At 37.2% G+C, this 23,914-nt stretch overlaps 1 protein-coding gene across 1 annotated transcript in view; it reads left to right on the forward strand.

Moving 5' to 3' along the window:
* atg7 (ATG7 autophagy related 7 homolog (S. cerevisiae)) overlaps positions 1-23,914 on the forward strand; it is a 50,609-nt gene that overhangs the window by 6,816 nt on the left and 19,879 nt on the right. The window contains exons 9-18 of the mRNA XM_087800986.1: positions 726-847; positions 2,098-2,188; positions 2,732-2,876; positions 4,087-4,245; positions 9,713-9,907; positions 10,748-10,993; positions 11,310-11,425; positions 11,555-11,630; positions 14,224-14,304; positions 17,800-17,922. Coding sequence (XP_087657112.1) covers positions 726-847; positions 2,098-2,188; positions 2,732-2,876; positions 4,087-4,245; positions 9,713-9,907; positions 10,748-10,993; positions 11,310-11,425; positions 11,555-11,630; positions 14,224-14,304; positions 17,800-17,922 — 1,354 coding nt within the window. The remainder of the gene's footprint in view (positions 1-725; positions 848-2,097; positions 2,189-2,731; positions 2,877-4,086; positions 4,246-9,712; positions 9,908-10,747; positions 10,994-11,309; positions 11,426-11,554; positions 11,631-14,223; positions 14,305-17,799; positions 17,923-23,914) is intronic.

Raw genomic sequence — 23,914 nt, forward strand, 5'->3', positions numbered from 1 at the left:
AGGAAAACCAAGTGTTTTCAGTGGGTGGAGCTTAATCACAATTTCTAATGTAAATATTAAAATGAAAAGATAGTTTTTTACAGACGCATACTGATGAGTACAATAGAGGTCCAAGATCTATTTAAGAAACCCTCAAATCAATAAGCAATCTAAGTAATGAAGAGTAATTAAGGCCAGATCTTATTCCAACCAAATTAATAAGTAAGGAAGTCATGCTGATTCCTATATAGTTTTGATTTTAACAATTGTATCAACTTCCTCTGCAATTAAATGTTCATTCATGTACCAACAAACATTTGAGCAATAAATCACTGTGATTACAGAGAACCCTCTGTTAATCATCACTCTCAGGGTGACTGTAAATATCAGATGCAACTTACTTGTGACCCTGGTCTCGAAAAGCGCTATATAAATAAATATTACTTACTTACTTACTTACTTCCAACCCACATATGGGTGCATTTAACAAAGAAGCTGTAATTGTGGCATAACAATGTCTCGCTGGGTTTTCATTCTTTCATCTGAATGTTGTCATTAAGTGGAATTGTTTCAATTAGTTGAAGCTGGGATGTTTAATAGTGCTCATTAAAAATCATTCTCTCCATCTTTCTGATAATCTATTAAATTCACAGTTTCATTTAACTCCCTTGTCGGATTTCAGTCTTGTAAATGTTGAGCCGTTTATGAAATCTGCTTTATTGCGTTTATATTTCTGCCAAAAACAGGTCTGTTAAGATGGACACTGTGGAGGTGCTGTGTTTCCGAGACAGAACACTGCAAGGGATTCGTTCCATTCGGCAAAGCGTCATTTTTCGGGTCAAACTACCGGAACTTCCCATTAACGCTGGTAATTATCATTCTTTCCACAGGTGCATTCATCAATCTTAGTGCGAAAATGTGTCTTCTTGCCAATGAACCAACCTAATCTCAGATTTTGCAGTCATTCAACTATAATGTGAAATGGCCGTAAAATTCATTAGAATGGAAATAACACCAGAAGAATATGCAGAACAATCTTGTGAAACCCCTTTAAAGGTTCAGCTGAGGCATCACTCCCTGGCCTGCTTAGCCAAGCTAATAATTATCTGAATGTTTATGAATAACATTTTAGCTTGTGTAATAGCTCAGCCTCTCAGATGCAGCACTCTGAGCTTGTCAGTACTTTAATAGCTGCAGGGAATCAAAGATTTCTATACTTGAGACTTAAATTATATATTGAGAGAGATGGATTGATCATAATTGTAATGAATGTATCTACAAAAAAATGGTACTCATGCTGGAAATCAAGTCAAAGAGTTAAAACATAGTTTAAAAGCTCTTTGATAAATGTGAAAAGTAAAAAACAAAAGCATTAAAAGCAACAATACGTACCAGCAGTGGGTCAGATTCAATGTTTTCTTATGAAGTCATCAGAGACTTTTTGAAGCTACCATAAAGATAGTCACGTATTGTTTTTTTTAGAAAACGTATATGCAGTATATGGCAACAGTGCCAATTATTTAATGACATTGCAATTTCACCACTTGGGGGAGCTAAAGAAATATGTTCAATCTGACTCCATGCTGCTTTTGAGCAATATAACTTTATTTAAAGGTAACATCTTCCAATTTTAATGAATGTATGTGATTGTCAGCATTAATCGTTCTTACAGTTAGCAAAATAATTAAAAAAAAAAGAAAAAAAAAAGCTAATTTTCTGCTCTTCATGCCCTGGAATGCCTCTGTCACCCATTGTCCAAATGGATTAATTTGACTAAAATAGATTAGGCAGATACTTGAGATATACTTTATTGATCCCAAGATGGGAATAAAAATACTGAGAAGAACAATTGTTAATATTTCAACTGGAAAAAAGTAAATTTGTATTTTAAGTAAATGATATTATGTGAAGATCACAACAATATGGGTGGAAATGAGCTGCTTGGTGGAGGTCTGTGCTCTCTCTGTGAGTTTTAAAATGTTGAAACTTTTAGATAATGATAGTTTTGTAAACTTTTTATTAATTTTAAATAATACTGAGCAAACACAACCTGCCCCCGTTATCATTTAAATGTATGGATGACTTATGTGCCACGTCATTTAAAGTACCTTTTTACAGGTTGTCCAAAGAGCGTGGGCTGGGAGAAGAATGCAAATGGTGCCATGGGACCACGCATGGTCAACCTCAGTGAGTGCATGGACCCGAAAAGGTAACATGCTTCAATATTTATCCAGATATCGACCACTTTGTTTCTTGTTCACCCCAGTTAACTCTCACTTGGCAGTCTGGACAGAGTCCATTTTTTGGAATGTTCAATAGAAATCCACAAACTCTCAAGGTTTCAAATCAATAGGGCTGAATTACCTAATGAAGAGTTTGCATATTTATGTTTTTTGCCTGAAGCATTTTTATGGTGTGTCTAAATAGATGAAGAGGATATTTTTTCTCATTCTGTCGATATTGCTTGATATGTGGGAGCATCTCCAGCAGGGAACAAATGCATCCTTCCCACTAAGTCAGATTCCTGATAACGTTGAGTCATTATTATGTCTTTGGGATCATTCTTTTCCTTAACACGTTTCTCTGTATTGAACGATGTCTGGAAAGCTAGACCACATAGATGTTTTTTTCTACCTAAATACATATATATTTGAGTATCATTTGCCTAATAAGACTTTATTGTTCCACACATCAAATTAGGGTTTTATTTACATTAACACCAGAAGAGATAAGTCTCTGTGAATGTCTGCAGGCTTGCAGAGTCATCCGTGGATCTCAACCTGAAACTGATGCGATGGAGACTTGTTCCGTCCCTGGATTTGGAGAAGGTGGTTAATACCAAATGTCTTCTACTGGGAGCTGGCACTCTCGGATGTAACGTTGCCAGGACCCTAATGGTAAGATCGCCCCATCCGTCACAGTCCATGTCACAATCCACAGTTTTTGTCCATGCTGATGTGGAACATAACTTTCCACTTTCCTCCTGTCCTCAATTTCACCTCTTTCCTCCCTAGCCTCTACCCATTAACCAATTTGAGATTCAGTGTATAATTGTATAGCTTGCTTGAATATAATTATGTTGGTTTGATCAACATTGTGTTAATTTGTTATGATGCTTTTCTTTAATTATTTATTGGTATTCCAGGCTGCAAGCCTGAAGCCAAATTATTCAGTGTTACAGCAAGATAACAGCATGAGAGCACAATATAATATAAATATCTCTGAATATAAATTTTGTATAAATACGTTTACATTTAGGCGCACTTTACACTTAGCCAAGAGAAAAGTTGGCTGGGAGCTTTACCTTTATCTTGCATAAACATAAATGCTTTTATAAATGTTTTAGTTTGCTATTTATACGTGAAAATAAAACTGAATGTTTTGAGACAACTGCTCTGTTAACGTCTTACTGACCAGCAAAAGAGAGTTTTAGTTGCGCTTTAAGAGATTTTGTTTTCCAGAATTTTACTAGCCTACAGACTTTTTTAGTAATCGTGACTGAAACAAGGAAATCTGGTCTATTTTAAAAAGTATAAATCAATACAACAGAAATCAAATAAATAGTTTATTTCCCGTCTGTGCGGCCCTCTAACAAATGCCTCGTCATTAAAACATACCAGACTAGCTGAAATGTGTGATGTTGCCCCAGTAAGTTAGATATGTAGGTTTGCTTTGGCAATCGTCTGAAGAAAAGGGCATGAATAGAAAATCTCTTGAATATAAATGACAAACATAAATGAAAAGAGATGGCAGAAAGTGGATTTACTGCTTTAGAAAGGAGCTGATCATTGTGAAAATCATCATTTTCTAACATGTAGGTAATTTCCATTGAAATTGGACCTATTTTAATTTTCATGAATATCTTTTGGTCCCCTTGAGCCCACAAACAGCAATTTGTTTATCCCTTGTGTTGTCTCTGGGTCAAGATGAACGACCACCACCGCACTGGTGCGGACATGTGTTCTGGGATACCACAAACACATTTGTTTTCGGGTCTTCGGGTCACCTTGACCCTAAGATAACACAAGGGTTACACACCATAAACAACATTTCTTTGAGTCGTTTTCATGTGTTGTGTTCTATAAGATATACTTTGTCTGTTTGCAGGGCTGGGGCGTGAGACACATCACTTTTGTCGACAACGCGAAAATCTCATACTCTAATCCAGTCCGGCAGCCGCTTTACGAGTTTGAAGACTGTCTCGGAGGAGGGAAGTCCAAAGCTTTAGCGGCTGTGGACCGTCTGGTGAAAATATTCCCGGGTGTGGTAAGCAAAAATATAAAATACATACTCTTGTGATCAACTTAAAAAAAAAATTGAACTGAATGCACATTAATTGAATCACTGAGTGATTTTATGTAGATGATGAAGTTTATTAGATAGATGGATAGATGGATGCATTGATAGATGCATAGATGCATAGATGCATAGATAGATGCATAGATAGATGCATAGATAGATGCATAGATAGATGCATAGATAGATGCATAGATAGATGCATAGATAGATGCATAGATAGATGCATAGATGGATGCATAGATGGATGCATAGATGGATGCATAGATGGATGCATAGATGGATGCATAGATGGATGCATAGATGGATGCATAGATGGATGCATAGATGGATGCATAGATGGATGCATAGATGGATGCATAGATAGATGCATAGATGGATGCATAGATAGATGCATAGATGGATGCATAGATGGATGCATAGATAGATAGATAGATAGATGCATAGATAGATAGATAGATAGATGCATAGATAGATAGATAGATAGATGCATAGATAGATAGATAGATAGATGCAAAGATAGATAGATAGATAGATGCAAAGATGGATAGATGCATGGCTAGATAGATGAATAGATAGATGGATGCATAGATAGATGGATGCATAGATAGATGCATAGATACATAGATACATAGATGCATAGATAGATAGATGCATATATACAGCTATGTTCAAAATAATAGCAGTGTTTTTTAAAAAGTGAATAAAGCTCAAAATCCTTATATTTTTTTATTTTCTTTCATTAGGAACACTGCACATGGTATTGCACAACAAATCATAAAGAAAAAAGTATCAATATTTATTTACTTTGCAGAATATGAAAGAAAAGGTGATATTTCTGTGTTCAAAAAAATAGCAGTGTCGGGATTTCTCATTACAAACTCAAATATTTACTAAATAAACTGAAAAAATATTAACATTTAGCAATCCTGACAATTAGTTAACTAATATTTGGTTGATTAACCACCGTTTTTGATAACTGCTGCACATCTGTGCTGCATGGTGTCAACCAACCTCTGGCACCTCTGAACAGGTATGCCAGCCCAGGAAGATTGGACAACCTTCCACAATTCCTCTGCATTTTTGGGTTTTGACTCAGAAACAGCAAATTTTATGTCACACCACAAGTGCTCAATTGGATTAAGGTCTGGGGATTGGGCTGGCCACTCCATAACTTCAATTTTGTTGGTCTGGAACCAAGATTTGGCTCGCTTACTTGTATGTTTGGGGTCATTGTCCTGTTGAAACACCCATTTCAGGGGCATTTCCCATTCGGCATAAGGCAGCATGACCTCCTCAAGTATTATGATGTATCCAAATTGATCCATGATCCCTGGTATGCGATATAAAGGCCAGACACCATGGTAAGAGAAACAGCCCGATATCATGATGCTTGCACCACCATGCTTCACGGTCTTCAGAGTGTGCTCTGGCTTGTATTCAGTGTTTGGGGGTCGTCTGGCAAACTGCGGCCCTTGGATCCAAAAAGAACAATCTTACTTTCATCAGTCCACAAAATGTTTCTCCATTTCTCCAGAGGCCAGTCGACATGGTGTTTGGCAAATGCAATCCTCTTCAGCACATGTCTTTTTTGCAACAGTGGGACTTTGCGGAGCCTTCTTACTGGTAGATGAGCCTCACATTAGCGTATTCTCATTGTCACAGCACTCACAGGTACCTTCAGACCGTCTCTGATCTCCCTGGAGCAGACCCTTGGCTTAGTCTTTGCCATTCTGACTATCCTTCGGTCCATTCGAATGGTAGTCTTACGTTTTCTTTCACGTCTCTCTGGTTTGTCTTTCCATTTGAAAGCATTGGAGATCATTTTAGCTGAGCAGCCGATAATTTCCTGCAATTTTTTTATACGTTTTCCCCTCTCCAATCAACTTTTTAATCAAAGCACACATTTCTTCTGAACAACGTTTGGCACGAGCCATCTTTCAACATTTTTCACAGAGAATTGCATGCACAACATGTGCTGGCTTCATCCTTGAATAAGGGCCACCTGATTGAAACCAGTTTCTTTCACATAATGAATGATCTCACTGATTGAACTCCACACTGCTATTTTTTTGAACACACCCCTTTTACTTAATTAGTCAATTACACAGACCCAGTAGTATTAAATATGACATATCATTAAAGTTGGGTCTGTTGGTTCCTCTGACTTTACTACACCTGCTGGTAAATTATTTTCCATTTATTATTATGTTTTATACCAAAAACAGTGATTTATCTGGTTAGTCATCTTGGACTGCTATTATTCTGAACATAGCTGTATATAGATGGATAGATGCATATATATATAGATGGATGGATGCATAGACAGATAGATGGATGCATAGATAGATAGATAGATGCATATATACAGTATATAGATAGATGGATGCATAGATAGATAGATGGATGCATAGATAGATGGATAGATGCATATATACAGTATATAGATAGATGCATATATAGATACATAGATAGATGCATAGATGGATAGAAAGATGCATAGATATATGGATAGATAGATATATGCATAGCTAGATAGATAAAAACGGACTTTGTGCTTTTAATATTCACATCTAAATTAAAAGGCAATTTCTCTCCGATGTTTTTCTTCCATTAGAGAACAAACAATGGTGAGTTCCTGTGAGGACAGTCGTGTTGGCTAAGACGGCTCGAGACAGAATAGATTGATGTAATTAGCCATATCGTGCTAATGCATATACATTTCTGATACAATGTGTCGAAGGGCTTTCATTTGTGATTCATCCTTTTTGTCTTTCTGTCCGGGGTTGCTGACAATTTAACTCAATTTGAACCCTTGGAGTGATTCAAGTGCTGTTGACTAACTTTATCCTCAGTCGGAGAGTGTTTTCATCCCTGTCGACGAGCTTATGTAAATCAATAACTTGAATCATTAATTCAGATGAAGTTTCAGAGCGGACTGTGAAACGGATCTGTATTCTGCCTCATCTTCTCCAGTTGCCTTTGGTCAATGTCGTTGTCCGACTGAAAAGCATCGATGTCATTTACATGACATTTCAGCGGCACTCAGCACTGACTTTTTGAATATTTTAAAGTGAGTAGTTGTCAAAAAAATCACCAGAGATAATCATCCATCAAGTGACATTTCACCCGTGCTATAACTCTTGTCGGTCAAATATAGGTTAGGTTAGGTAGAACTTTATTGAAAAACTAAATTGTTTTTCCAATTAGACACAGCAATACAGACGATTATTCATAAAAACAAAAATAAGAACAAGATGAAACAAAAGATAGTTTATCCGCTGGACTTATCCCGTAGACTACAGTTTTTACATTTATCTGACAGAGATAGTCCTCACCTGTTTTTAGTGATGGTCTGATGAAGCTTCATGGTGTTTAGAGGTCAGTAGGTGGAGCCATCAGTTTGAAAATGATGCGTTTCATTAGAAAAGTTGTTCAGAACAAAGGAATATAGTGCAGAGACCACCATTTAGTGGGCTCTTAAAATTATGACACTGCTTCTTGAGGCTTCATCAGACCATCACTACCTGTTTTTATGAAAACACAATTGCACAAGGTCATCTTTTAAATACTCAGAAATGTCTCAGGGAAACTTGGAAAGTGCATACTTTTTCTGTGGAAGAATGTGCTCAAAATGTAATAATGTGATGTAATAATGTCTGTATTCAAGGAAAAAAACACAACTATAGAAGTATTATTGGCATTTTAATTACTCAATAATAAGTCTTTGTAATTGTAAATACAGAACGTCAAAAATATTTTACACTTGACATGGGGGGGAAAAGAGAGAAGCTTTTGATCTTTAATGTCTTCTTTATTTTCTGCTAATAATCAGTAATTAATGTGTTGTTAGGCTCCTTAATATAATGCTATTAATGGTAGAATATAGTCACAATGAACAAGGTTTGTTAGTAGTAGCTTAAATGGTTAATTAGTTATTTTTTTCTTAATACACATATGAATGAAGTATCTTATTCATAGTTAATGTGTTCCCTATTCTAAAATGTTATCAAGAAGGGTAAAATGTATTTTATGTATATAGCCACTTTTTATACAAGATGTGCTCAGTTAACACTTTTTTCCAGATGTAATCTACTCTGTGAAATGACGTATGACTGATTTTCACACTCCAACTCTTACTTCTGCTGAATCATCTTCATTATTAAATGGCTGACATTCTCATTTATCATGTGCCAAGTGTGTATCGCTAAATGTTTTAGCAGAAGCTCTAAGGTTTAATTAACTGAAAGGTGTGTATAATTTAGTATATGTGAGACAGTTGTGTCTTTTGCAAGTTCCTGAAAATTGCCATTAAAAGTTTTTTATTTATCAACTTATTACTATTGCAGAATAAACTGGACGTTAATAATTTGACTTAAACAGACGCCCCAGCGGTTATTTATTTATTTTTTAATTGAAAGTAAGGACATTGAAAACGTTTTTCAAACGTACTATGAGTTACTGCTTCTCCATCCTTGTGTGTAATAACACTTTACTGATGTGATTTATTTAATTTTGAACCACTATGTCCATATGAACACATTTTTACTTCAATTGACTGACAATTTGTAACCTGGTGATTTTCTTCTAGAATGAGGTAGGATGGAGCAGCCGAGGTTAATGGTTTTGAGTAAAACAACGCTCCCCAGCTTGCCCTCCATCAATTTAGAAAATATTTTTGTTTGATTAAAAAAAATTTCCTAAATTCGTATTTATCTCCACTTATCATTCCCTCTCATTGAACCCAGCAATGTGGCTGCGTGCGGTTATTTAACGTCCTTTTATTGGTGACCACACCAGACAGGGCTTCGGAAACCGTTTTTATACGTTTTTTTTTTATCTGATAAACTTTAAGGAGTTATTGCTTTAGTTATTATGCTTAGAATCTTATCTAGCTTTCGATCCAAGCCTGGACTCTCTGCTTTCAGATGGTTTTCCAATTTTCTAGATGTGCATATCAAACCCTTTTATTGATGTCGGGAACAAGCATGTGCTATAAATGTCATTTAATTAATTAATATTAATAAACTTTTTAAAATTGTTAACCTTCAATTTACATTCCACTGGGGCGTTTACCTAAATCAACTTGTGTTTTTTTTTTTTTTTGCATGTAGCAACAATGAATTGGCATAAGAGCCCACAAACTGTCAACCTGTTTATCAATTCCACTCTGATTTATCATGACCCACACAGCAATTATATTAGATTTGCTATCCCGGATGAATTCTATAATCTCTAAGTGATTGAGGACGACTGCTCTGATTTACAAAGAGCGTGTTAAAATGATTCATGTTGGTTTACAAATTAAGATAGAATATCCTTGTATTTGAAAATTCTCATGAAAACCTGGATGAGGCAAAACCGGGTTTAAATACCCACAATTCTGTGATTACATGAGTGCACGAGTAAAACCGCTAAAATTGTCTTTGTTTTCTAGAACGCAAACGGTTTCAATATGAGCATTCCGATGCCCGGCCACCCGGTGAACTTCTCTCAAGCCACCCTGACTCAGGCCCAGAGGGACGTCCAGCAGCTCGAGAAGCTCATTTGTGAACACGATGTGGTGTTCCTGCTAATGGACACCAGGGAAAGCCGCTGGCTTCCTACGGTCATCGCTGCCAGCAAGAGAAAGGTAACCTGGGAAGGAGGACGAGCAGAGCTGAGAGTCACATCCTGGTGGCCGTTTCCACATTTATCATTCCATACATTTATATATGAAACTCGTTGTTAAAGTTTAGATATAATATAACATGCCTGCATTGTATGGACAACGATGATAATTTGTAACATTTGATATAAAATATATATTTAAAAATAATCCATTATTAATATCAATGAAATTAAAAAAAAATGTATCCAGTGGACATAAAGAATATATGTTATTGTTATTTTTTGCAAATGCTTTTAAAAGGAAAATAAATATAAGCAACAACCATCTTATGCTATTTGAATAAATATTAAAATATGACTTATAAATGATTTTGGTCTAAACAAAAACTGTTTTCAATAGTTGCTGCACAAAGAATAAAAATAGTACTTTAAGTCATAGTTGTCACTTGCTAGAATAGTTAGTTTACCTTTCAACATCGTGAGATTGACTTCTACATGTCTGCATTGGAAAAATATAAAAACTGTAGTGTTTTTAAATGTTGAAAGCACATTCACAGAAAAAAGTGTTTTATAGTATATATATATATATATATATATATATATATATATATAATTTTGCAAATACTTGTATAAAAAGAAAAACTAAAAGACACAACATTTACAACAATCATCTTATACTTTTTAAAATATGAATAACAAAATATTGGCATGAATAAAACGACCATCTTATAGTATCTTGATAAATATGAATAATAAAATATTGGCATGACTTTAAAAAAAAAATGTACTCGTCAAAAGTAAAGAGTACTTTAAGTCACTTGTCATTTTTTCATTGTTAAACACTCGTTGCTTTTCACTCCAGCTGGTCGTGAACGCTGCCCTTGGGTTCGACACCTTTGTGGTGATGCGGCACGGCCTGAAGAAGTCCAGCACCGCTCCAAATGCCGCTGCAGGGGGCGACACATCCACCTCCTGTTCTTCAGCCTCCTCGTCCTCCTCAACACCGGCAGGATCTGCACCAACATCTGCCCGGTCCTCTCTGTTCTCCAACATTCCAGGGCACAAGCTCGGCTGCTACTTCTGCAACGACGTGGTAGCTCCAGGAGATGTAAGGAAACATCACTCAGTTTGATTAGCGACGCTGTTAGAACTTTAGATGTTTTCAGGGAAACATTGATTGCCTGTGGATTGATTTGTTTTCTCGTACCAGAAAACCCTTATTGCACATGGATGTCAGATATAGCGATATGCTAAGTAACAGATAGAAACGCAATAGAAACAGGTTTGATGTCTAAACACAATAGCTTGTTTAAGGTTAATGCAACTGATATTTATCTATGAAATCGATAGTGAATTAAATGGTGTTATAATAAGAAAGGGGATTTGATCTTTACACAACTAACGCTCAACTGTTTCTACTCTAGTCCACCAGAGATCGAACTCTAGATCAGCAGTGCACTGTAAGCAGACCTGGTTTGGCCATGATTGCTGGAGCTCTGGCTGTTGAAATGATGGTGTCCATCCTGCAGCACAGTGAAGGGTAAGAGATTGTGCTGTTGTATTCCTTTTTGCTCATGTGTTTAGAGTGGTGATTTATTTTTTTTATGCTTAATTTACATTGTTTTGTCATTTAAATGTATATGTATAATAAGTGGAGTTTTTCATTCAGGGGCTACGCGGTGGCAAGTAGCAGTGACGACAGAATGAATGAACCTCCGACATCTCTGGGCCTGGTGCCACATCAGGTCAGACAGTTTGTGTTTGTGAGCGTCAAACGAAACTTCAATTTCTGACATTTTCAAATTGTATTTTTACCGCTGCTGTTGTCTACACTTATCTTCTTGCACAATCATCCAAACAATAACCAGAGTATTCACATACAAGTAACCATCAGTAAAATAAAGGATTATTACTATTACCTTCATTTTAGAGTTTGCTTGCCTTAGCGAGGAGAGATTGAAATAAGTGGTGTGACAGGAGATCACTGCAGTTGTGCCCACACGTTTAGTGTCCTCAAGCGTTAACATGACTTCATCACTGCGTCAACCAAAACATAGGGCTGTTGGAAAATCTACTTTGGATCTGAAAACAAGAAGCTTTTCATGACTATTGTGTGTTTGCTAAAAAATCTCTGCCTCAATAGTAAAAAAACAATTTAAAAAATAATCTTACAATTCAGTTTCTTCCCTTTCCGAATTCTCTTTCTAACTCAATCACTCTCTAGCTTGTGCTCTAAACTAGTGATGGTCTGATGAAGCTTCATGAAGCAGTGTCATGTTGTTTAGAGGACAGTAGGTGGCGCCATTAGTTTAAATATGTTTCATTAGAACAGTTGTTCAAAACAAAGGAGAATAGTGCAGAGACCGCCATCTAGTGGACTCTGAAAATAATGACACTGCTTCATCAGACCATCACTTCTAAACACTGCTGGCTTTGTCTCACTCCATCTCAGTGAACTCATAGATACAGCTTCGTGCATTTAGTGATTTTTTTTTTCACACGTTCCATATATCCTTTGAAGCTCTTTCATGATGCTATGATGAATTGAATTGTACAATCATTCAGATGTTCTCGTACTGAGAAGACTGATCATTATGTGATCATAACTAGGCAAGAGTTTTGTCTGAAACCCTTATTTAACTTAAATAAAACGTTTGGTTCTCTGCTGCAATGGATCTGAAGAAGTAACCTTCTGTATAGAAGTTTAATAGAGCAACAATAAGAATAAAAATAAATGTCTATATTTTAGGATTCATGCATTGAATCCTTAATATTAGCACATATGGAGGCTGTGGAGCGATTCCAGACGGTAGCCTTTCACTAATCTAATGCTTTCAAATCATTTAATTTTCTCACCTTCTGCATTTGCATCACCATCAGCATTCATCACGCCATCAATCTGTGTCGCTATTTCCTCAACTCCACTGTTGCTCATGGCATTTCCGTCTCGTGTCTCTGAAGTCCTTCTCTAATTAATACAAAAGTGGTTTCACAGAGCTGAGTGAATGTGTTCAAATCATCCCGTCTTTGCAACTGATGGTGCCCTTCTACTACCAGTTTCATTTTTGTTTACACAAAAGTTTGATATAATTGCAACACTCCTTGTAGTTCACTGCCGTGGAGCCATCTGTCTGGAAGGTTGAAAAGATTGTCATAATTCATGTAAACACGACGTGTCATCTAAAGTCGTTACTGAATTGATTTCTTCACACAGACACAGATCGCCACTTCTTCACTGGGTGACTCAGGCTGCAGTTGTTCCACTCGCTGTCACTTTTCCACTTATGTACCGTCCCACTCGCCCACTCGCCTCTCAATCTGTCTGACTCATCCTCTCAACCTTTTCGCTTGTTAATTTGCCGTCAGGGGATTTGCCAATGCAGGAACATCTTTTTGGTTCCTGAACTCTCTTTGAAGACAGACATGACCGCCTCATTGTTTGTGAAATGAATGTAATCAAATGTTCTCACTAACAATAGTTAAACACACCTACATGGGATGTTGTTGCAACACCTGAGGAAGTTGTGAACATTCTTTTCAAGTTAATATTCCAGTCATGTGATCAGTTAAGCTGAACTAACCTAATACAGATATATTTATTATAATGCAACATAAAACATCAAAGAAATATTTAATAAACTCGCTTTCTCTGTTGGAAAATGGGTCTTCCTCATAAAGCATAAATATTAACATTTTAACTTAATAATAAATAATTTTATCAAAATGATTAAATGAATTACTCCCACTAATTATATTTCAATGCTTCATGCGTATAAATATGAATACAACAATTGAAACGCATATTTTTTAACCATATTATAAAAAGGAAAGAGAAATAGACATTGAAATTGACTATGAACCTTCCCCGATAATAGAAATAGTAATTATAATAATACTTTTTATTGAAGACACCTTTCACAGCACAAACAGACATCAAACAGAAAATGCTTTGAATTATGTATTTTATATGTTTAGCTCACAAAGGACATCACCAGAGGGATTAATACAGTTTATCCATCTATTTAAGTACAGTCAGAATATAAAAAAAAACGTATTAATATTAAGAATATTACCTTATTTATAATTCCCTCTGTAACAATGTGTAACTTTTACCGAATATATGTCAAAAACAGTCACCAGAGGGCGCTACAGGCATACATTTCATTAATTAAATATTATTAATCTGCTCCTATGCACTAGTTTGGTTTGCTTTCATGTAAAACTTCACGTGTCACACGACATGGTGGTTTATTAGATATATGGTAGGCATACAAAGAGTCGCATTACATGTTTAATATGTCTAATAATCTTGTGTGTTGTGTTTACTTTCTTCCACAGATTCGAGGTTTCCTCTCACGGTTCGACAACGTCCTCCCTGCCAGTCTTGCATTTGACAAATGTACCGCCTGCTCATCAAGTGTAAGTTAATATAGAGCTTTATAAACAATTATTTTTAGGATTATTAACCTTGTTGTGTTGTGATGTTTTTTTTTCTTTCTGTAATTCTTGACAAGCTTACACACACTATAAATTATTATTAAAACTTAACAGTTTTCGATTGTTTAAGTCACCTTAAGACCCAGAACCATATGGTTTCAATCAGGCAGCAGTTGCTTGTTGATTTCAGTGGCTGTCCCGAGTGTGTGTTTGTTGTGTGTGTACCGACTGGAAGATGGGTTGTTGGAAAGTACGACGGATCTAAAAATCAGCCAATTGTGGTGGGAGACACTGCCTTTCTGTCTTTTAAGCTTTTTTTTTCTTTTTTTTCTCTCAACCCGTAGCCAACTGCCCAATCAGGAAACAAAGTGGCCTTGTGATTAGTAGCATCTTGATCTGGGTTACATGGATGGGTTTAAATTAAAGAGGGAAATGTTTTTTTTTTTTTTAAAGGGAAGGGGGGGTGGGTAGAATGGGCGGAAGTGAGGGGTGTTGCGATGAGTAGAGGCTGGTTCACTCTCTTTTTCAGCCTCTGGTCTCAAAGCCGTCTTTGTGTGTATGGAGAGGTCATAAAGCTGCAGATCTATCACTCTCATGTGAAGAACCCAGAGGGGGGGGAGGCTGGAGGCAGAACAAGGGGAGGAAGGGAAGGAGGGGGGGTAGAGGTACACTAAAAGTTTAAAGTTTCTCCACCTACATGGCTCCTCAAAACCTTAGCAGCCCACCTCAGGGTGTCATGTGTCTGCTGACATTATTGGGATGGAACAGAGAGTTCATTTGTGCTGCAGAGGGATCGGGTGGACCTGTGCAATGTCAAACAACCAATAACACGAGTTTTGGAAGACGATACGCCGCCAAGGCGGAGGATCGAGGTTATGAATCGGTGAATGTTTTGATTCAGTTAATCTCAGGCACACATTTTCTCCTCCTCCTGTTTGTGTTCTGGACTCCTCTGGCCATTTTCTTCTTGTCGTACGGTCTCTAATGTTCCCCTCCGGTAACCCGACAACCGCCTGTGTCCCTCCGTCCATCCATCACTGCGAAATGTGTTTGTGCCTTTTTTTTTTTGTCTACGGTGCGTCTACGTGCTATGTGAGCGAACAGGCGAGTGAGTGCGTGTCATTCTGTGTGCTGCAGTCAGCTGTGTGCTGCCAAGTCACTATGGAAACAAAACAATTCAGCCCCTGTCTAGGCTGGAGGGGATCCTGTAGTGTTGGGGCTTTTTTTCTCCACAATATGCGTGTGTTTTTTAACTCTTCCTGCGGCAGAAAGCCAATAAAACCATGAAGAGGAGGGTCAACTGCAGATGACGTGGCCCAGGGTTAAAACGGTGCTACCACGACTTTAAACACAATAAACAGAAGCAAATGGGTAATAGTAACTTTGGCTTTTGGCCTCATTGTACTTTTTCTTTTTTACTTTTTGTGTAACCTTAAATTAGACCTGAGCAAAATCCAACCCTCATGTTGCCCCTTAACTGAATATATCTGTCCCTTATGAGGTCATGGTAAATAATCCTGTAGGAAACTCTCAGAACAATTTCTATTTTATACCATGAAAAAATAATTAATTACTAGTTACTAGTTGTTAAAATTTGTTTAAATGTTTTTTGGGGGTAAATATTTCTAATTTACCAAACACGATCATCAGAGGGGTTAATAAAGTCTATCAAATCTACTTCTTGCCCCTCCTAAATAAATAAATAATTAAAGTACTTTTACATCACACCTTAAAAAAAGTCTCAGTCACTGAGTCATCAGCAGTTGTTGACTCACGGTCTACGGTTAGTGTCGGACCATAGCTTCACCACTGACCAACAAGATCAAATGAGCAAGCGCTACGTTACACTACATGCTCCCAATATAACGACATATCATCACAAAAACTGTCATTAGTTGACTCACTTTTGCTTTATTTTCACTTAATGCAGTTTGTAATTGACTTTCTGGGCATGTGGTCTCGCTCTACACATGTCCACGGGGAGCGTAAACACACTCGAACGCCATGACTCAAAATGTTTAATCTATAGACCCATGTGGCCCATTGCGGCAGGAAGTTGCAGGACGGATTGCGTTCTCCGATCCAGATGTTGATGACTCTCTGTGGAAGTCAAAACATACTGTCTACTGAGTTTATAGAAGCTCCTTGAGAGCTTCAATAGTTTCCGCCGCTCCTGTCTTTTCCCCCCCGTCTTTATTTTATTGACAGTGACGTTAAAGTGTCCACCATTCTATACTTCCTGAATGGTTTGTTTGATTTCACCGCAGACGTCTGAACAGCTGGTTGAGAATTCCTTTTACATTCCGACAGTGTGCTGATTCATTAGAAGTCCTCAGAATAAAGAGGCCAACAGAAGCACAGTGAGACTCAACGTAGTGTATGTCGAAAACATTTTTATAACGTGCGTCTGGCTCTCAGAAGAGACGCCAGGACTGTCAGGTGCAGCACAGGGTGTTGTTGTTGTCTGCATGGAGTAACACTACACCTGCCGAGGAGCAATTATGGGTGATGGTAGAAGGTTCACGCAGTTCACTCTGCTTGAAAAGGTAGTTCTTAGGTTAGTGCCTCTGTGTGCTTTTCTTGTGCTGGGAAAAAATTTAACGATGTGTTGCAAAGCTTCAGTTAAGAACGACATTTTTTTAAGCTCGGGTCCTTGCAGATTTTTAACTTAAGGTCAACTAATGCAGAATTGTGGTTCAGACAAATCTGGCCCGCCAAGTCATTTTATGTGGCCTGCTGAATGTTCAAAACCAATATGTTCATGTTGACATAATGACCTTAAAGCTGCCAGTGTTGAAAAAAGCTTATATTTACACTTGTATAAAGACTTCCAATAACGGTAAATATGGTGGATGTGAAGAATTGAAGAGAGTTTCACAATCGGACTAATGTGCTTGTTGTCAGCCTGTCTGTAAGGAAAATAATAAAATAAAACAAACAGAAGAAAATATTTAAGAAACTATTGTTAAAAATACAAATGACTTCCTTTCATCAAAAAACATTTCCAATAATTGGCAAGAGCCGCACGGCTTTCTTTGTTGAGCCTATTGTCTGTTTTTGAGAAGTTCCTCCCCATTGATCTCATTGATATGCTGGTGCTAAACATGAGCAGAAATACATTGATGAAATAAATGTCAGGGAGGATTTGACAATTTTTGCCTTTAGTGTCTTTGTTCATTTGCATTTTCGGTGAATATTTTACTTAATTTCAGAATCTGAAACTTTTATTGACAGTTCTAAACACCATGGGAATTTTTGAGGTGGCAGTATATTCATATCTTATAGAATTCATCATTTTATTGAATTTTCTGGTGGACCAAAGTACCTCTCCCTGCAAATAGACATAGAAAAAGACTAGTTATATATATTTTTTTAGCGTCAGTTATACAAGTGCGGGATTATTTTATTTCTTATCCGGAAAAAACCTTCGCTTTTCACCTGATATTTTCTTCACGGTATGTTTCTTGTTTCTTTCAGGTCCTGGATAACTACGAAAAAGAAGGTTTCGATTTCCTTGCCAAGGTTTTTAATTCATCACATTCATTCTTGGAAGACCTCACTGGGCTGACTCTGCTTCACCAGGAGACTCAGGCTGCAGAGGTGAGTCAACCGACGGCCAAAATGAAGACTAGGAAAGAAATAAGGCTCTTTTTTTCAGTAGGATTTGATATAAATTGTACACTATGATTTTTGCATCAAACAAGTTTAATAACATTTATTCACATTTATTTATTTATTTGAATTGGGACAATGCATATTCATCAACACGTAAATATGCCGGAGCTTTCACAATAGCTATTTTCATCCGTTGTCCTAAGGCAGGTTAGATGATACAGAAGAGTACATAAATACAAGACATTATACATTACAGGTAAACCATAGACACAGACCATAGACGCGTTACATGTTGGTTAAGATTTTGAAAACTTTGGATTCAAAGAGAAAAGGAGAAAAAAAAGAAAGGTAAGTAATCTAGCGTGATTGCGTGTCTGGTTAGTTTTCCGCCATTTTTTTAGTGCAATTTTAAATCCTGAAAAGGGCTGGTAGCCTGTTCCATAACTGTGTGTCTCTGATAGACCCCTCTGGTCAGTGCTCTGGTGTTAACTCGACCGCTATTATTTTTTTACTTATAAAATCCAAAGGGAGGGGGAGCAAGTTTATTTAAAACTATAAAAATGAGGCAAGCATACATGAATATCTGATAATTATTAAATCCCAAGATGTTATACTAACTTAAAATGTTACATTAATGATACTGAAGAGGCTTTTTGTCCAGGATTTTTAATGTTCTCTTGATGAGAATTTAATGGCTTCAGGATATTCTCTGATGTATGACACCAAGTTGTATAACAGTAGTTTATGTGGCTGAATAACATGGCATCCATATAGATCTTTGCCGACTCTGTAGTAAGATCTAACATGTTTAAAATTGGACAGATTAAAGTAGTTATATTATAGTTATATGCTGAATTTTCTTAACACCAAGATATTTAAATTGTTCCACCACATCTGATCTCTCACCATTGACCAGCACAGATGGTTGTTCACCATCTACTGGCTGCCGAGAGAAAAACATACAGACTGTTTTGGAGTCTTAGAGCCAGTGGGACACACCTTTACACCTTATGGTTAATTGTGTCAAATGCTCGCTTCAGGTCAAGGAACACAGCACTCACGAAACCACCCTGGTCTAGTAGATGTTTCACATTTTCTAGAAAATAACAAGTGGCTGTCTCTGTGGAGTGATGCTCCCCAAACCCAAACTGCATTGGATGGAATTTTGAAATAATGGGAAAAATACTTATTGGACGATAGTTCTCTGGTTTTGTTTTGTCACCACTCTTGTATATTGGGGTAACTCTGGCAATCTTCCATGACGTTGGCACTATTCCCTGTCTAATGGATTGATTTATCATATGAGTAATTGGTTTTGCAAGTGCCTCTTTGTGAAGATGCCTTGTCAATTATTCAGTTGAGCTAATGAAAAGTGTGTTAAACATATTGACAAGTCATCGGTCAGTGTACCGTTTACTTTACTGCTGCAGATTCCCTAGACGATAATCATTGTTACGCACCAAGTTTATTTAGATTTTCCCACATTATTTTTCCATTTCCATTTGCCCCTTTAATGATGTCGATATAAAAGAGAGCTTTAGCTTTACGCATTAGTTTTATAACTTTGTTTCGAAGTGATGGAAAGATTTGTCATTCACTTGTAATTCCTGTTTTGAATGATTTCTTAAGGGCTCTGTTCCTTTCTTTCATCAGCTTCCTTAGCAGATGGCGGCCAGTACATAAAAATCACAGTAAAACGCATTGCTGAAAACAATGTTATATGCAGACCAATACATTCAACTTTAACCTCTAAAGGCCAGCTTATTGGTTCACTTTTTTTTTTAAACATAAACCAATACACCTTTATTGTACATTGTTTTGTATATTGTTTTGATTTTTTTAAGCGCTTTGTGACCCTGGTCTGGAAAACGCTATATAAATAAAAATTACTTACTTACTTACCTCCACCTCTTCCTTGCCCAGGTGGTTGCAAAGATGATAGAGCGGGGGCTGCAGAGGTGCTAGCCTAGGCCTAGGTAGCTGTAGAGATGGTAGTCCAGGTAGTTGCAGATGTGGTAGCCCTCCTAGGAATTGTCTAGAAGTGACAGACTTTTACTTTTTTTTCCCCGGGGGTGACCTAGCATGGTTCAGCAGTCTTGAGAACAAAAGGTGTGGATGACTCCATCTGACTGCATAATCCCTTTTCCGTGGGCATGTCAAACTCGTGAGAAAATGGACAGAAATAAAAGCAGTCGACACAAATGTTAATGGAGGAATCAGAGGTGTGTGGTTTTCGAAGGATTTTTCTAGGCAACCACACAGGACCTGCCACACTGTGTGACTGCACCTCAGCGGCCATTTTATGTTCATGTTGGCAGGATTCAATTTAGTAGTAAGAATACTACCATTTATACAACAAAAAAAAGGGTCTTTATAAAATCTTTTTTTTTTACTGACTTGAAAAGATGAATGTTCATGTGTGCTTTTGTCCAAATCATTAGAAAATAAAAATAAAACATCACATATATTAAGTGCTGTTAGATAGCACTATAAAAAACAAGTGTTTTACGATAAACCAGACCAATCAATTGTTACCTCAGGGAGTGACTGATCGTAGTTTTCACTCAGACAACTCGGGCAAAAGAACACCATCACAAAAAAAGGAACTTCTAAACAGAACCAGTGAATTTGGAGATTAAAACTAACATGTATTCATTTAAAAACAGTTGTTTGGGCTGTAATTAAAGAATTGCAATTACTTTAATTGTATTGTATTTGACCCGATAATTATTAATTTGCATGATCTGAATAAAGGTGTACTAACAGCAGACAGTGTTTGGTAGTTCACGCTGAAATGGATCGTTTTGTTTTGCCTGATGAAAGTCGTTTTCCTGCATTAGAGATTCCAGAAATGTCTTTTATACGAGAGGTTGACGGCATGATTGGGCTGCAAATTTATATGAAGGAAGGAGCTACGAGAAGCTGGTCAAATCACGTGCCAAACCCCCAACTATGCTGGGATCTTTAATGGCCCTGGAAAGCTGATAAAAAAACAAAACTCTGTAGTTTCCCTAAAGTGGGAAGTTAAATCTCAGGAGACATTCATGGATTTAAATGTAGCGAACATTGGATGAAAGGAGCAAAATCCAACGCAGATTCTTATAGGTTATTGACTTTAATACAGTATCTAAGACTGCTTTTTGGCTGTTTATTCCATTCATCTTGTTGAAATGAAAAAAAATGAAGAGGAAAAGTTGATAAGACTGCAACGAAGTATATAATTAGAATTACTTGAAAACTCAAGCCGCTATGAAACTAATGTGCTTCTTGTCATGTGGCCAAGATGACAAGAAGATTTTCAGTTATTTGAAAATGTTTCCCCCTCTGTCACTATCAGTTAATGGTCCCAGTGGAACTGAGTTTATGTTCACCAGTGGAAACCACACTTTGAAAAAAAAAGGTTATATTGGAACTTGGGTGGTTTTCCTAAAGACTCCCTTCAGACGTCTGACAGCAGGAGCGGAGTGAGGGACTTAAAAAAAACCTTATGTGGGTGGTGGGGGTTGGGTTTCTTTCCTGCCAAATTGTGGGAAAATCCCAAGTATATTCTTCCTCTAAAAACATAAAAATGGAGGTGGAGGGAGAGACTGGAAAGAAAATATGAGACAATAAGAAGATGGAAAAAAGGGATTTAAGCTTTGTCTTTGAAGGTGATCTCAACATCCAATCGATCATTTCTTCCTTTCTAATTGATCCCCCTCTAAATGGCCCGACCAGTCTGAAATGGGTTTCCTTTCTCTACCCCGAGGAAGGAGAGATTGTTTTGATTGTGTAGCCCACCAGCGCCACAAGTCTTTGCACTCGGCTTCCTGTACACAGATTAGGTTTTCTGAAAACGGCTGTGCTCGGAGGATGTCCCTCCATTCTCTTCTCCTCTTCCAGGAAGGGACAGAAAGCATTACTTATTTCTCTCCCTCCAGAGGGCCTGCGGTTCTTTTCGGGTCCTGGGTGGTATTTTGCGAGGCCCTGGTCTTGCATTTGAAAATTATGGGTTGACAGGGTTCCTATGAGTCATCTCTGAAAGTTACTCCATGTTATTTGAACAATGAATTCTGAGAAATCACACTAAGAATATGTCAATAAACATATTTTCTATCATGACTAAAAATCACTTTATGAATCTTTCTGGACTGGAATATTCTTGTCTTTCTGAAAAGCTCTGAATCCGTCACTCCTCTTGTGTATCTAGTGTGCAAGGATGTGTGTAACCAGTCCAAACTATAATCTACGTCACTTCTACTCTGCGCTATGTACTTATGGTCTATTTTTGTCAAGTCTGTAACCGGAGAACTACTTTTTATGCGGTCAGCTCCAGGTTTTTTGGGGGGAGTTCATGCCTGACTATAGTTTTGAGGGAGTGTGTTTGCTCTTTAAATGGATTCTTTGTGGAACAGAAAGTTTGGCAGCCTGCAAATATACTTTGGCAAAGTGTTAACTCATGCTAGAAACCCTTTTCTGAGTCATTTCAGAGACACCTAGATTGACACTGACAGAATGTTTTAAAATAATTATACCTTTTTTATTTCACTTATAGTTCCTGAATTTACTCTGAGATCTTCATGGCAGCAGGACTCTCCTGTTTTTTTTTTCTCCTGGCCTGAATGTTAAGCTAGTCGACCACAGAACAGTTTTTCTTGTTTTCTGTCTCTGTAATAATATAATTTTCTTCTTGTGGGAGATAGAGAATAGATCTCCTTACATGGTCACAGCCTCCTTGGGTTGCTACTACAATTTTCCTGTTAGCGATCATTAAGCTATTACGACCATCGTTCCGTAAGTTCTTCACCCTCATGTGTTCCCGAACATGTGAATTCATCTTTTGTAGCGAGTTCAAACACTCTGTTTGACCTTCACAGTACAAAGAGCCTTTATTCTTCCCCGTCTTCCCACCTACGACTACTCGTGCCAGTGAGTCACAAGATGGCTACATTCACGACGGCCTTTAAAACGTCTCGTATAGATAGTGGAAAGAAGCAACATTTTTCCGTCACATTCATAATTGATGTTTAGATTTATAGATATAGAATGATGGCTATGGCAAGATATCATAAATCTTAACTTGCACAACTAAGGTTCTAATATTATATAGCCCTATAAATACCATTCGCCCCATTTACACTAGAAGAAGGCCAATAATATTGACCAGGAGTGTCTTATGAGTGTTTATTTGAAATGTAGGTATGACTCATGAAGAGATTCTTCACAGCTCAGCTTATCAGGATCTTTAACGGAGAGAAACTTTGCCATTAATTATTTTCCAACAGCCGAAGTGATTCACTTTGTTTACAGTAGCAGCAGTTTACAGGCCCTGGTTACAGGTGGATGTATGGAAAATGTTAGTTTGAACTGCTGACTGACTTGATGTAAGTAAGTAAGTAAGCTTTATTCAAACAGCACCTTTCACAGACCAGACGAGATACAAACATCAAAAGAAACTCCTCGAGATACTGTAATCATGAAGTTAAAAAAATGACTTTCATGTCACCTCCATAGAATATAACCGGTTTGAAATCCTAACGATCAAAATAAATGGTGCTCTAGTTAGTTTGTTTTGTTGACTCACGGCTCTGCCATTGATTAGTCAGGCCTGATGATTTAGCCAGAAAAAAAATATGCGAAATGCTTTTCTCATTAAATCTGCTAGTGCTTTGCATACCCTCAGGCGTGAAGCCAGTGCTTGAGCAAAATGATTTTCCAAATTAAACATTCAGAAATTAAGTCACGGTGCAAGTGACCTTGATTCCTTTTCTGATAATAAATACAAATATATATAATAAAAATACTCTCAGTAGAAGTGGGACAAAACAATTCCCAGGCTGTTTGTTTTTCATTATCATGGCTCATGACGACGCTTTCAACAAATTAAAATCAAACTTTGGTTCTGAATTAATGGCAAAATACTCATTCGAGTGCAAACTTATTGAAGAAAATAGCAGACAATTAAGGGAAATGTATTTTGGTGCTTAGACACACACCT

Source organism: Callionymus lyra, chromosome 10 (assembly GCF_982586985.1).
Source record: "Callionymus lyra chromosome 10, fCalLyr1.hap1.1, whole genome shotgun sequence".
Taxonomy (NCBI): Eukaryota; Metazoa; Chordata; class Actinopteri; order Syngnathiformes; family Callionymidae; genus Callionymus; species Callionymus lyra.